Raw genomic sequence first — 14,079 nt, 5'->3', positions numbered from 1 at the left:
TTACAGATATTAAAAACAAAATGTGTACTTTATTCTAAATATAAAAAATAAATTCTTAATAATTTTTTTTTTACTTTGTTTTTTAGTAAGTTGGTGACATTTTTTTCTTACTTTTTTTTAAGTTAACAAAACCCTTCAATTATTTATAGATAGGAATTTTTTTTTTCAAAACCAAAAATCTCATTACAAATAAAAAAAAAGAGTTTTATATACACCAGTGCATTAATAAGAATTAGAGTAAAGTATCTTTTTTATTTCTAATATTTGGGGTAAGTCTTAAAGTTGTCCCTAATATTTAAACCGTCCTATTTAAATTTTTATTGTTTCAAAATCATCTCAATTTTGTCCTGCCATCAATTCTGTTAATGGATCCCTAATAGCAGACAACATTGAGCCAATTTTAAAACATTGAAAACTTAAATAAGACAATTTAAATGTTATGAACAACTTTAAGACTTATCCCAAACATTAAGAACAAAAACGATACTTTACTCTAAAAATTAATATATTTATGAATCCAATTTTTTTATTCATTAAATATGAAGACTTGGTATTAATGTAAGATTAGTTACAAAGATAAATATTTTATAGTAAATATAGTAGACACTAGATAGTTGACAAACCCATGCTTTTTCTTTAAAGAATAAAAAATTGGTTGCGCTACCCAATTTCTAAATATTATTTATCTTTTGTATAGTGTAAGAACAAAAAAAAAATATAAGAGAGACTTCCATTATTATTATTATTATTATTATTATTATTATTATTATTATTACAACAATGAGAGTTGTTCTGTTTATATATGCTCTACAAGTAATATGACTAATTACTTACTATACAGGTTACTCCGAACTAGCTTTATCAACTATAAACAGATTTTAATTATAGCTTCTAATTATCTCAGTCTTACTCCTTTCATTCTTCCTCAAACTTAGGGTGCTAAAATTCTGTAGCCTGAGTTTGTGTCGAAATTTTAAGAACATATTTGACGAAATAGTCCTTTGTCATGATATCTGCCACCTGAGCATATTCGAAAACGTGATGCACCTGTAACATGTCTTTTGCAACATGATCCCTGAGAAAGTGTAGATCAATTTCCAAGTGTTTGGACTGTGAATGATGGACTGGATTCACAGCCATTTGGATAGCTCCTTGATTGTCATAGTAAATCATAGGAACAAGCAGTGTGATGCGAATTTCGAACAAGAACTTCTTGATGGCTAAGAGCTCTGTAACTAGGTTGCATACCTCTCTATATTCGGCCTCATTACTGCTTCTTGAAACTGAGACTTGCTTTCTCGATGACCAAGAGATAAGATATGGCCTCAAGTAAACACAAAATCTCGTTGTCGACTTTCTATCCTCTATATCCGAGGCCCAATTCGAATTAATGTATCCTGTAAGTTTGAAGTTCTGCATCTTTTGTAGATGGAGACCCAAGGTGGTTGTGCCTTGAAGGTATCATAGAATTTGATTGACCCCTTTTCAGTAAGGCTCGCGTGGTTGCTACACATGAATTGCCACACCTTGTTGACTGGATAAGTGATATCTGGCCTAGTTATAGTAAGGTATTACAAGCTGGCTACATTGGATCAATAGAGACTCAGATTGTCAAGAGGTCACCAGCAGTGGATGTGAGTTTTAAATTGAATGTCAGAGAAGTGGGAAGAGGGTTGTAATCTTCAAAACTTGCCTCCTTTAAAAAGGTCCATGATGTACTTTGACTGTGTGAGCAAGAGACCACTTACAACTGGCCGAACATCAATTTCAAGAAAATAGTAAAGATCACCCATATCTTTCAGTGAGAAGCTATCATTGAGCTGTTTGATGAGCTCAGAAATTGCACTAGGTAAAGTTCCGGTGACAATGATGTCATCAACATAAAGAAAATTGAAAATTGTGGTTGTTGGTGGAGCTTTATAGAGGAGTGAAACATCAGACTTGGTGGCTATAAAGCCAAGTTTCTGCAGTGCCCCTGTGAGCTTAAGGAACCACACCCTGAAATCTTGTTTCAGCCCGTACAGCAACCTTGTGAGCTTGCATACCACGTTAGAATTTCTTACTTTATAACCACACGACTGCTTCATATAAACTTCTTCACCGAGCTCTCCATTAAAGAAAAGCATTATTGACATCCAATTGTTTGATTGACCAATTATTAGAGAGAGCAAGAGTGAGCAAAATTCTTATTGTTGTAGAATGAATTATAGGGCTGAATGTCTCTTTTAAGTAAATACTGGGTCACTGATGAAATCCCTGAGCAACGAGTCGGACCTTGTACCTATTGATCGATCCAGCAGGGTGACATCTAACACGAAAGACCCATTTGTTTCCGGTTGCTTATCGCCGAGGCAATAACTCGACAATATCCCAAGTGTGATTTCTCATTAAAGCAGCGTATTCTTCATCCATGGCTTGCTTCCAATAAGAAATAATGAGGGATTCTTTTGCAAATTTTGGTTCTAGTGGCTTGAGCTCAGCTACAAATAATCTTGGTTTCAAGGTTCCACTCTTAGCTCTTGTGAGCATGGGGTAAGAATTTTGAATGACTTGAGATTGGATAGTTTGAGTTGGAGCATCTGTTGAAGGTTGTGGGCTGTGGGTTGGAGAGGGTTGGTTAAGTAAGAGCTAAGTTGGCAAAAATGATGTTGAAGTAGATGATTGAATTGGTGTTAGGGGTGATGGTTCAGATTAAGAGTTCGTGAGAGGCAATTTTGGTAGGTATGGGTGGAGGAGCAAGTTTGGGTAATGATGAAATAAAGTCATAGCTGGGATCTTTGAAGGGAAACACTTTTTCTTCAAAAATAACATTCATTGTGATAATGATATGACCAGTTCTTGTCAGACACTTGAAGCCTTTATATTATGGAGCAGGCCCGAGATACACACATGCTTCAGAACGGAACTACAACTTGGTTTCATTGTAAGGTCTTGTATTGGGAAAGCATAAGCAACTGAAAACTTTCATCATATTTAGGGACTGAGTCTTGCCAAACAGTCTCTGGCTTGGTGAGGTAATTTCAAGGTAGCAGTGGGCAGAAAATTGATTAAGTAAGCAGCAGTTACAAACTCTTCTCCCCAGAACTTCATAAGCAAACCTGCTTCTACCAACAAGGTTATACCCATAGTAGTGATGTGTCTGTGCTTCCGCTCTATGCTGCCGTTTGGTTGATGAACATAGGAGTACAAAAACCTGTGTTGGATACCTTCACCACTGAGAGATTTAGTTAAAGCAACATATTCCTTTGCATTGTCAAATTGAATTTGTTTAATCTTTACACCTAATTGGAGCTCTTAGGGGTGTCAAAAAATTCCCAGGAGGCGGGGATCCCCGCGGAGACCGCCTCGAATGGGGCCCCGATGGTTGGGAATTTTTCCCGTGGGGATGGAGATGGGGAGCAAAATTCTCCTGAGATAGGCGCGGGAACCCGAGCGAGGATCCCGGCCCCATCCCCAATAATTCTTCGAATGTTTGAAATTTCTTAAGTAACCTTACTTTATTTCTAACATAGGGGTTTTTTAGTAATTTCACCAATTAAAAAACCCTAACCCTATTATTCAGTCTTCCCTACTCACTGTGTTGTTTGCTGCGCCATCTACTCTCTATTTCCAGTCCCAACTCTCTTCCATCTCCAGTTTGTTCAAACTACAAAACTCCCACAGCACCATACGCTGTTCTCTCCCATAGCCCCAACTCTCTCCAGTTTCCACTTGATGTTAAAGACTATATCTTATTAAGATTTTATTTTATGGACTATAATTTACTATGTTGTATTTGTGGACTTATAATTTTGAATAAGATATGTTTGTGTGTTTGTAATAGTATTTTTTAGTTTGTTTTTTATTTTTTTGATATTTTTTACTATAATTTTCATATGAATGTTAAACACAAGGGGATGGGGAATGGAGCTCCGCGAAAAATACGGGGAACGCGGGGAATGGGGATGGGGACAATTATTCTCCCACGGCCGGGATCGGGGCGGGAATAGAGATTAATTATGGGGGCAGAGACGGGGAGCAGGGAGGCATTCCCCGCCCCGTCCCGCTCCATTGACATCCCTATGAGCTCTACCATTTTCTTAAGGTGCATAAAGACTGCATGTACTTGTGATTTGTTGTGCAATAAGTATATCCAAGTGAATTTAGAATATGTTTAAAAAAAGTGAATGTAATAACAAGAACCATTTATTGATGAAATTGGGGAGGGTCCCCAGATATATCTGTGTATACAAGCTCTATGATATTCAGATGTGGAAATAGGAAAGGGAGTTGTTGAGACTTTCCAAGACAACAAGAATTACAAATCAAATCAGGAACTTTAAAGAGAATATCGCAAGACTTAAGGATTTGTGCCAAGACATTATTAGAGAGGTGACCTAATCTTAGGTGCCAAAGTCAAAAAGTAGCATTCTCTTTGACAGTGGTGATATGTGTAGCAGGTAAGTTTTTGTGATTTGGTCCAAATGAGTAGAGGCCATGATCAACAGTTCCTTGAAAAAGTATCTCCTTGGAACCTTGACATTTTACATAATAAGCATTAGGGTGAAATTCAACCCAAACATTATTATCACACACAAATTTATAAACACTAAGCAGATTCTTGGTTAAATATGGGACATGCATAAGTCTTTTCAGTTTGACATAGTTTGAAGTTGAAAATGGCTTAAGTAAAGAGCTACCAATGTTTGCAATGTGTAAAAAATTACTATTCCCAACTTGCATTTGCTCACTGCCTGTATATGGATGACACTCTATGAACTGAGAAGCATCTGGAGTCATATGGTGTGTGGTGCTTGAATCAGGGTGCCAATTTGGATCAAACACTGTTGAAGGAGCCCTAAATGCATCTGTGGTTGTAAGATTTGCTTGAGTTTTAAAATGCGAGCCAGAACCAATGAATTATTTATTGAATCTATGCCAACATTCCAAAGCTGAGTGGCCAAACTTTTGACACACTTGACATGTAGGCCTTTTTTGAAAAAATCAGCCTCTTCCTCTTGAGGCACCATAACCTTTACCTCTGCCTCGAAAATTCTGGTAACTACTATTATTATTCATATAATCTCTACCGATTCCTCTATTGTATCCATCTTTGGAGCTTCAATGTCCACCATTTTTTCTACTAAATTCTTCGCTATTATATCTTCTTTATGCTACATCTTCTTGCACCATGAATTCTGACCTTCTAAATTTCTCAATGCACTCCTCTTAAGCAAGAAGTATCGATTCAAGAACATCCACTGTGACTGGAGTTTTTCTTGCATTGAATACTGTAATAAATGGGTTGTACTCTTCGGACAACCCTCTCAAGATCGCATTCACACATTCTGTTTCATTCATATGAATTTCTGTTAAAATTAACGCATCTACCGTTTTCTTTATTTCCAACAAATATTCACACATTACACCTTCTTTCTTGATGTTGCTCAACTTATTCTCAGTTGATTTTCTTTTGTCCTAATTTGTAAGGCAAAGAATGTCTCTAACTTTTTCCAAATCTGATGAAGGTATGTGCATCCAACCATTCTAGCTGTGATTAAGGGAGTTATCGATGCAAAAAGCCGTGTCTTTACCAGCGCATCTTGCTTTTTCCAGATCTTTTACTCTGCTGATAGCTTTCTATTCTTTTTATCTTCTTCTGTGGCGAACATGTCAGGAATTTCTCTTCCAAGAACATGACTCGTGAGTTCATATCCTTCAATGGTACCTTCAACCTGATCTTTTCATGGCAATAAGTTATCTCCGTCGAGTTTGATTCCTATTGGATTAGTGAACGCTTGAACCTCTTTACTTTTTGATTCCGCTATTGCTGTGGATTTGAAGTTCTGATACCATCAAAGGTATCAGACCCCAGTTATAGTGTAAGAACAGAGAAAAAGTATGAGAGAGACTTTTAGAGTGTAAGTGTATTATTATTGTATATTATTACAATGAGAGAGTTGTTCTTCTCATATATGCTCTACAAGTGTTATGACTAATTACCTATTATACAGCTAATACAGGTTACTCCTAACTGCCTTTATCAACTATAAACAGATTCTAACTATCGATTCTAACTTATCTTAGCCTTACTCCTTTCAAAAGATATTGAAAACAAATCAACAATTAGATTGTCTATTAAAATAAATATGTTATAAAAAATGATTAATTGTCAAAATAAACACCAAAACAATTCTTCCTCCGCATATTCTTCAATCCAACAAGTCAATGATTAATTCATTGCGAATCGGCGCTTTATTTAAAGATTTGTCACTACCCAATAGATTATTTTATGCACAAAATAAAATTCAAACTTTCTAACACTGTTTAAAGTAAACTAGCGAGCTAACCCAACTTAGTTACACCAAAACAATTGTGGGATACCAATTTAGCTATAGCGAATTATGAAAATACAGCTATACCAAATTATGGAATGTTGTCATCAGTATGGCAGCGTTTATTTGGTGCCTATGTCTACCAGAGACATAAACACGACGATACATATCTATTTTTTGTTTAATAAAATATAAATTTTTTATGGACATGTTAGCGTACAAGTACATATGAAATACGTATTTTTAGTATCTCTTCTTTATTCTAAAACACAACTCTTAAGACATACAATTTTTCATTTTTATCCTTTTTTTTCATTAAATTCTAATTTTGATCTTCTGGTAACTCTAATTTTAATCCCTTTTATTTCTTTTCATATTTCTATTTTTTTATCTCCTTCCACCATCACCTTTCTTTCTCTCCTTTTTTTCATTTTTCATTTCCATTACCCACTACCTCTCTCTTTCACATGTCGCGTTGTCCGCGCTCCTTTCTTCTACATACTCCAAAATAAAAAATTTAAAAGTGTTAACCCTTTTTAAGTGAGGACGATATTTCTTTCACAGAAAAAATTTATCATAAAATTTGAGTCCTAAAATTATATTTATTATGATTACATAGACAGTTGGTGATTTATTCTATGTTTGTCCCCAAATTTACACTCCTGATTTATATGATTTTACAAAGAAATTTCCTTACATTTTTTTAAATGTTTCCAGATTATGGACTAATGAAGCTATTTTTTTTTTTAAAAAAAAATTAGTGTGATTTACGAGTATCTCAAAAACAAGACCTTGTTTTTTAGCAGACTAGAGATTAATTTCTTTCATGACCACTATAAGTAGCAGATGGATAATGAGAAGAGATGGATTCTTTTAAGATCGATTTCTTTCAAGAATAATCCTCTAATAAAATTTTTATTAAAAATTTAAATTTAAATTAAAAATTAGTATTAAAATTAAAATAATAATTTTAAAATATAATAATATTTTTTAATAATAATAACATTTTTAATTTATATCATATATTAAAAATATAATATATAATAATCTAAGTAATTAATAAAATCAAAGATTCTTATTTAAAGACGTTTTAAATATCTTTGTTATGAGTCTCACCCATTTGAAAATGTAACATCAGTGTAACTCAGGAGGTCTCTTAATTTGTGCTGCTTTATAAAAGCATTTCGATTTAGCAGAACGGCGCCAGCTACCGTGGTATCACTGAAGAAGCTCAACAAATGGCGGCTACCAACTCAAACTCTGAGGTCACTATTCAATTCATAACTCCTCCTTCTTCATACTACTCAACTTAATTCAATTCAATTCATGCGTTGCACTTATTCTGATTACTATCATTATTATTGCTGTAATATCATTTCTCTTAGAATGTTCAGAAACCTAGTTTCGAAACGTTTCAATTATTCTCTTCCACCGCTTCTGGTTTTGGAATTTTCGACGATCCTGCACAACAAGCACCTTCTATACCTCCTCCTCCTTGCGTTGAAGTTCTCCCCTCTGAGGTTTTCTTCCTTCTTTTGTTTCTGTATAACGGTTGCTTTGAAATGGTGCCGTTTCTTCAAAGGGGATTTTTTTCATCTAAATAGGTTCATTCTTCCGTCAAACACAGTGTGGAATCAGTAAATTTAGATGGAATTACTTTGCTCAAGGTAAAGTTTCTTTCTTTGTTTACAATTCGTTATTTGTATTTGGATTTGGGTTATCTTATCTTATTTGTTATTAAAGGAAGAGTTTTCCTTTTAATCTTTTTATATGAAATCCAAACATGATCCTAGGATTTTAGAAGTGAGATTGTTGCTTAGTTTTTTAATTGTTGTGTGATTTCTGTGGATGAATTTGTTTCGTATGTACTATTGTCAGGGCCGAGTGAATACCCAACAAGTTTTTGGTTTATCTAATTCTGACTTAGTTCCTGGCAAATATGAAGGTAGTAACATTTTGTTCCTTGCATTTCTGTTTATTTTTTCTTGCTTGATCCTCATGTTTGGCTAATAAAGCAGTTTCGGTTTTTGTTCACTTCGGTTTCCAAAAATGTTTGGCTGTGGATTCTAGGGGGTTTGAAGCTGTGGGAAGGTTCCCTTGATCTGATTAAAGCCCTTCGTTGTGATATCAAAAGTGGGCTTATTTCGTTTGGCGGCAAGCGAGTGTTAGAGGTGGGCTTCCCCCTTTATGAATTTAGTTGTCTTGATTCTGCACTGAATGTTATTGTAAAATATCATTGCCGCATACATCTTTAGTAGTACTTGGAATACATTGCTTCTATTCCTTCAACACAATCATTGTTAGTGTTGTTGTGTTTAGTGGTAGGGTTATAAGTGAAGCGAACGATTTGGTGTTACCCTATGGAAACAGTTTTATGGATTAAATGTCACAATATTCATGGGATATAATAAATTTGCAATTCCAACATCAAAATTCATGCTTTTAATGGGGATATTGAGTTGCCTATTCCTATTGAACGTTTGATTGCCTGGCCTATGTAAAATAACTATACTACAAGCTACCGATAGAAATACAAGATGCTTTCTTGGATTGTTAAATCATATCATTTGTTCTTTTTTTTCTCTTGTTTGCCCTTGCCTAGTTGCATGAACTCAAAAATTATTTCCTGCAAGAAAATTTATGGCAACTTAACACAGATTGGTTCAAACTGTCCTAACGTGAGCAGCAGGAAAAGGGGATGCCTAGGGACCCATAAAACACCTGCTCTTGCAAATTTTTTTAATGCAAGATTACGGGACTAGGGGATATACCACATCCTGTTTACAAGAAGAGTAGAAAACAAACAAAAGGAAAAGATAACTAAAAAGCATAAGTTTCCAATTCTTTAAAATATCGGAGGGGGGAAATTTCTCTAGAAAGATTGTGATATTTACACTAAATAGAGGTCAAAGGTCTAATCCTATCCCATAAAATTTACTTTTCCGAAAATCTATCAATTGAAGACACTTGAATTGTGCTTAAATCAAATACTGTGGTGTATATTACACATTGCCACAATGAGATCAGAGCCTCAGAGTAGAAAACAAAGTAACATAAAATAGATATATTAAAATATTTATGCTAATTTGTTTTGGAAATGTAACTCACTGACTGGCAGTCTAACTAATTCCCTCTCCCTCAGTGCTGCATATACCCTTCATTCATATACAGTCAATACCTTCACACTCCTTGTGAGCTAGTAATGGACTCCTTTCTTTATCTCATTTCTCAACCTTTGGCCTTGGACCAATCACCCCTTTCTTCCTGGTATACACAATATTTTGCATGGTTGTCAAAATCACATGTAGAACACAGTTCTTAACACTTACTCTGGATTTTTCATTCATTTTTGGATGTTCGGCCAGGGTAGGGAGCACAAAACCCCAGCCTGCTGGCCTTTCCCCAATCTAAATGTATCAAATCCCCAATTTTACCTTAATGAACCACAGTACCTACTTGCTGCTGCTGCTGCTGCAAGAGCAAGTTTGAACTGATTGGTGCTTGATGTTGTTGGAGCCGCAACTTGCCACGTGTCTCGGGATGCAACTTGACCAGGGTGGTGACACCGTGGCAGGATGGAGTATAGTTGATGGGATCTGTGACCATCCTAATGGCTGAGGTGCAACGGGGACCCATGACTCCTTGCTTTGCTGTCCTTCAGTTCTTACTGTTTTGTTCGTCTTCCTAGATGTATTTTTGCAATCTGGTGTTTTACTTCCCCGTTCAGAATTTTATTATTTTTCTGCATGTTTGTTGTTTGTTTTGTTTTGATATATGGCTAACTTGTTTTTGGTAAAAAAGAATACAAACTCACATGAATAATAATTTTGAAACAAATATATGAAATATATTTAGATATATCACAGTTTTTTTTATTTTGCATAAGTACATATATACTGATATATATTACTGTGTATGAATAGGTAGAAGCATTTGTGTTATGATCCTATGCTTTACGTTCCTAGCTCCCTTGTCCGTTTTTAGGAACTGCGAACTTGACAACCTGATCATTTGAGCCTAGTCTGGTTTTCTCTCAGAAATCTATAGTTTTTATAGAAGTTAATTAATAAGACATGCATAAGGCATATCTTTTGGTGTAAGCTATCCTACTCTCTCTCAGTTTCTGTATTGTATTTTCAGCTTGGATGTGGTCATGGACTGCCTGGAATCTTTGCATTGTTTGAGGTGAGTCTATGATTAAATTGCATTGCATCAGAGTCCTATAATTCAGAAAACATAATAATGTATTTCTTCTGGTTGCTTAAGGGGGCAGCTGCTGTACATTTTCAAGACTTCAATGCTGAGGTTCTACGTTGCCTCACCATTCCTAATTTAAATTCAAATCTTTCCAATAAGTCTCATCCACTGTCATCAAACTTGACAAATTGTGACAAGATAGACGTTCGTTTTTATGCTGGTGACTGGAATGAAGTTGATAAGCTGCTTCCTTATGTTGCTACACATGTAGAAAACACTCAAAATGCTGGTTATGACTTTATTCTGATGGCAGAGACAGTTTACTCAATCAACAGTCTCCAAAATCTCTATAATCTTATCAAGAAGGTATGTTTTATACACGAGATCTATGAGTGAATGATCTTACTGTAGACATGATACATGATAAGGCACAATGACGTTATTTGATCCATGTAGCCGACACCATTTAGTGGGATAAGGTCTTGTTGTTGTTGTTAATATAAGATTGGAACCTATTATGTATGTGCGACTTTTGAGGTTAAAACTTAAGATATTTTCGCTGATATTATAACAAATACATAATTACACCTGTAACACATTGAAGCAAAGTCTTTGTCATTAACTAAAGCAACAGTTTTCTATGGCGAGTCATTGCAACGTACTTTAAGTTCGTTTTCTGTTTGTGTAATTATGTAATTTTTTTTAATTATAAACATATTGGTTTTCTTATCTATTGAATTATTAACAGTGCCTCCGACATCCTGATGGGACTTTGTATTTTGCTGCAAAGAAATATTATTTTGGAGTAGGTGGTGGAACTCGGCGTTTTCTGTCTGTGGTTGAGAAAGATGGTGAGCATCTTTACATTTCTTAGTTTATTGAGAAACTTAAAATTTATATGTCCTCAATTCAGTTGTGCCAATCCTCTAAATTATTCAGGGACGCCAGTACTTTGTATCGGTGCAATAAAATTATTCTGATTTTGTATATCTTGTTACTCAGCAGTTCTAAAATTTAAAAATTAAAATATTGTCATTGCTGCAAACAACTCATAATAATAACTGCCCTACTAATTTATTGAAATATTAGGGTGCATTTGGTTTGCGTTTTTATTTGTTTTCTTTCTTAGTATTTTTTGTTTTTTGGATTTTGTGAAGAAAAAAGAGAAATTAGGAAAAACAATAAAATCCTATTTTCTGTTCTCACCTCCTGTTCTCTCTTTTTCCTTCACAAAATTCTGAAAATAAAAAACAGTGAAAACACAATCCAAACGCACCCTTAGGTTTCCATCCTAATTACACGCATACAAGGAGTCTTATGTCTGAGTTATTATTTGGCACCTAATCATAGAATTGTGAATTTCATGTCCTCTTGTAGTATCAAAAGTTTGATCATATTGCGCAATGGGAATTATCAAGCATGCTATGCCATCTTCATCATGATATATTTACTGGTTCATTGCTCATTCCTCTTTCCACTTATTAAGCTGTTGTGATTTCATGAGTGCCCTTTATTTGAGCAGGTGTGATGGCTAGTAGTCTGGTTGCTGAAATCACAGACGGTTCGTCGAATGTGCGAGAAGTGTGGAGGCTTAAACCCAAGTAATACTGGTATTTTCTTCCTTCAATCAAACTATCCATAGTTTTTTTTTTCCTGGTTCAAAATGGAAAATCTGCACATGACCACTGCATTTTTTTCTAGAGTTTGTAATGGATGAAGCTGGAAAGGGGGCTGTTGGAAGGGAGTCTAGGGTACATTTTGTATGTTTATGTCCAATTGAGGGATTAATATTGCTGGACGAGTTTTTGTAATGATTATTTGAAACTTTGTACTCTCTTATTTTGTAGAGAATATCATCCCTCATTTCATGCTGCTCTTGCTTATACTGTTGTTGGTTTCCTTGGAATGTGCGTTTTATTGGGTAATACAAATCTAGTCATTCATTCATCTCTAGCATTTATTTCCAAGTTGACAAGTTCCATTGAATGCAATTCGGAACAGGCATGAAAGCTTCTTGTTAATAGTTATCTAAAGAAATAAATAGTTGATATAGGATTTGGAGAAAGGAAAAAGCCAACCCATGTGGCTTCAAGGAAGCAAAATCCAGTATAGATGATAGCAGCATTGCCAAAGCACCCTGATCTGAACTGTGAGTAACATTCCAAATCAGTCCCTAACAAATTTTCAGTCAACAAATTTTAATTACTAAATTAGTTCCTAACTTTTTTCTTGTTAGGAAAACCAATCTATATGTCAAATTTTGATAGAAGAGTTAGAAAAATCAATCCCTTTTATTTAATGAAGAAATATCATTCCCCTAAAAATTTTTAAAATTTTTAGATCAGTCTCTACATATAGACGAATAGTATAGAGACTGATTTGTCTAACGAAATAAAAATTTAAAGATTAAATTGGTGATTAAAAAATTGTTGAAAACTAGTGTCTAACTAAAAATTTGTTAGAGGGGTATTATTCTATTATATTCCCAAATTGTCTCTAGCCATATACTGATATACAAGTGGTATCTTAATTCAATATTGGGTCTCAAACTCTCCCTAGAGGCTAATCTTAACTAATGATCAAAACACCTAACAAGTTCATTCATAAGGACATGAAAGTGAGAGACATACAACCTTTACTAGGTGAGATTAGTAGCATAGATGTAACAATTGATGATGAAAGTAGACTATTAGAAACTTTATTTGAATGCATGCTTCATCAACAATATTAAGATCCTTCTATAAAATTGCAGTCTTAAGAATCAGATCTACAGCGATAGTATTTTGAGCAACCTCTATTTTCAGGGTTTGAAGGGGGAGGAAGACACCCTTCATTTTTACTGTAAGCTTCGCCACGTTCACCGTTGCAAGCCGGTTTATCTCTGCCAAGAGCTCCATAAGAAATATACTTCTTTTCCTCCAGAAATCGTCGGCTTATTTCCGATTCCATCAACATCTCATATTCTTGGTTGCATTCAGCTATAGAACCGTTGCATGTGTATGTGTATGCATGATTCGTTTGTGAGAATACAGCTGTACTTAAATGCATATAGCTAACTATCATGAAGCAACAGAAATTCTGAAACCTAATGGTATATTCTGAATCCATTCTTGTGTTTTTGATGTTTCCTTCCACTTCAATAAGCACTATATAGAGGAAGAATTATAGAAAAGAGATGCAACTTGCAAGTGGAAGCCACCGTTAGTGGTATGCATATGGAACGCACTGCAATAAAATTGTGGCCCAAAAGTGGTGCCAGTGTTATTTTCCCATGTGCCACTGATGCTGAAAAAAAAAGTCTTAATTATTATTGATTATATTTGTGTATGAAATGAGGGTGTTCTGGAAACCCTTGGGGTTGCAATCTAGCCAAAGTAAACGATTCAGAAAAACTAAAAAAAAATTGGTCAAATGAGAAAGTACTACTTTAGTATTATTTAATGGCAAATTCTAAGGTATAGATTCAGAAAATTGTCTATATGAATAGATTTTTCGTGTCTCATTTAGATAGAAACACGTATTGCTCTGTTTCTGTATTTGTCAGGTAAAGCAGTTCTCATTATGATGA

At 34.8% G+C, this 14,079-nt stretch overlaps 1 protein-coding gene across 28 annotated transcripts; it reads left to right on the top strand.

Moving 5' to 3' along the window:
* Positions 1-7,414: 7,414 nt before the first annotated feature.
* LOC112795676 (uncharacterized) lies at positions 7,415-13,775 on the top strand. Of its 28 annotated transcripts, none has more exons than XR_011880843.1 (13): positions 7,415-7,579; positions 7,709-7,834; positions 7,919-7,981; positions 8,193-8,259; positions 8,385-8,485; positions 10,455-10,499; positions 10,581-10,877; positions 11,260-11,362; positions 12,034-12,121; positions 12,213-12,262; positions 12,359-12,432; positions 12,565-12,660; positions 13,316-13,775. XR_011880843.1 is itself a non-coding variant. In XM_072234772.1 (12 exons), exons 1-11 carry the CDS (start codon positions 7,553-7,555, stop codon positions 12,621-12,623), a joined length of 1,041 nt encoding a protein of 346 aa, XP_072090873.1. In that variant the 5' UTR covers positions 7,415-7,552; the 3' UTR covers positions 12,624-12,660; positions 13,316-13,775. The 28 variants fall into 28 exon arrangements, 15 of the variants coding, with proteins under 15 accessions (XP_072090873.1, XP_072090875.1, XP_072090884.1 ...); XR_011880844.1 differs by having other exon boundaries at positions 12,556-12,660; XR_011880835.1 differs by having other exon boundaries at positions 7,422-7,579; positions 7,700-7,834; positions 12,034-12,112; positions 12,556-12,660.
* Positions 13,776-14,079: the final 304 nt, after the last annotated feature.

The sequence above is a fragment of the Arachis hypogaea genome, chromosome 4, assembly GCF_003086295.3.
Source record: "Arachis hypogaea cultivar Tifrunner chromosome 4, arahy.Tifrunner.gnm2.J5K5, whole genome shotgun sequence".
NCBI lineage: Eukaryota > Viridiplantae > Streptophyta > Magnoliopsida > Fabales > Fabaceae > Arachis > Arachis hypogaea.
Note: the sequence above shows the minus strand (reverse complement) of the source record. Positions and strands in the feature narration are given on the sequence as shown.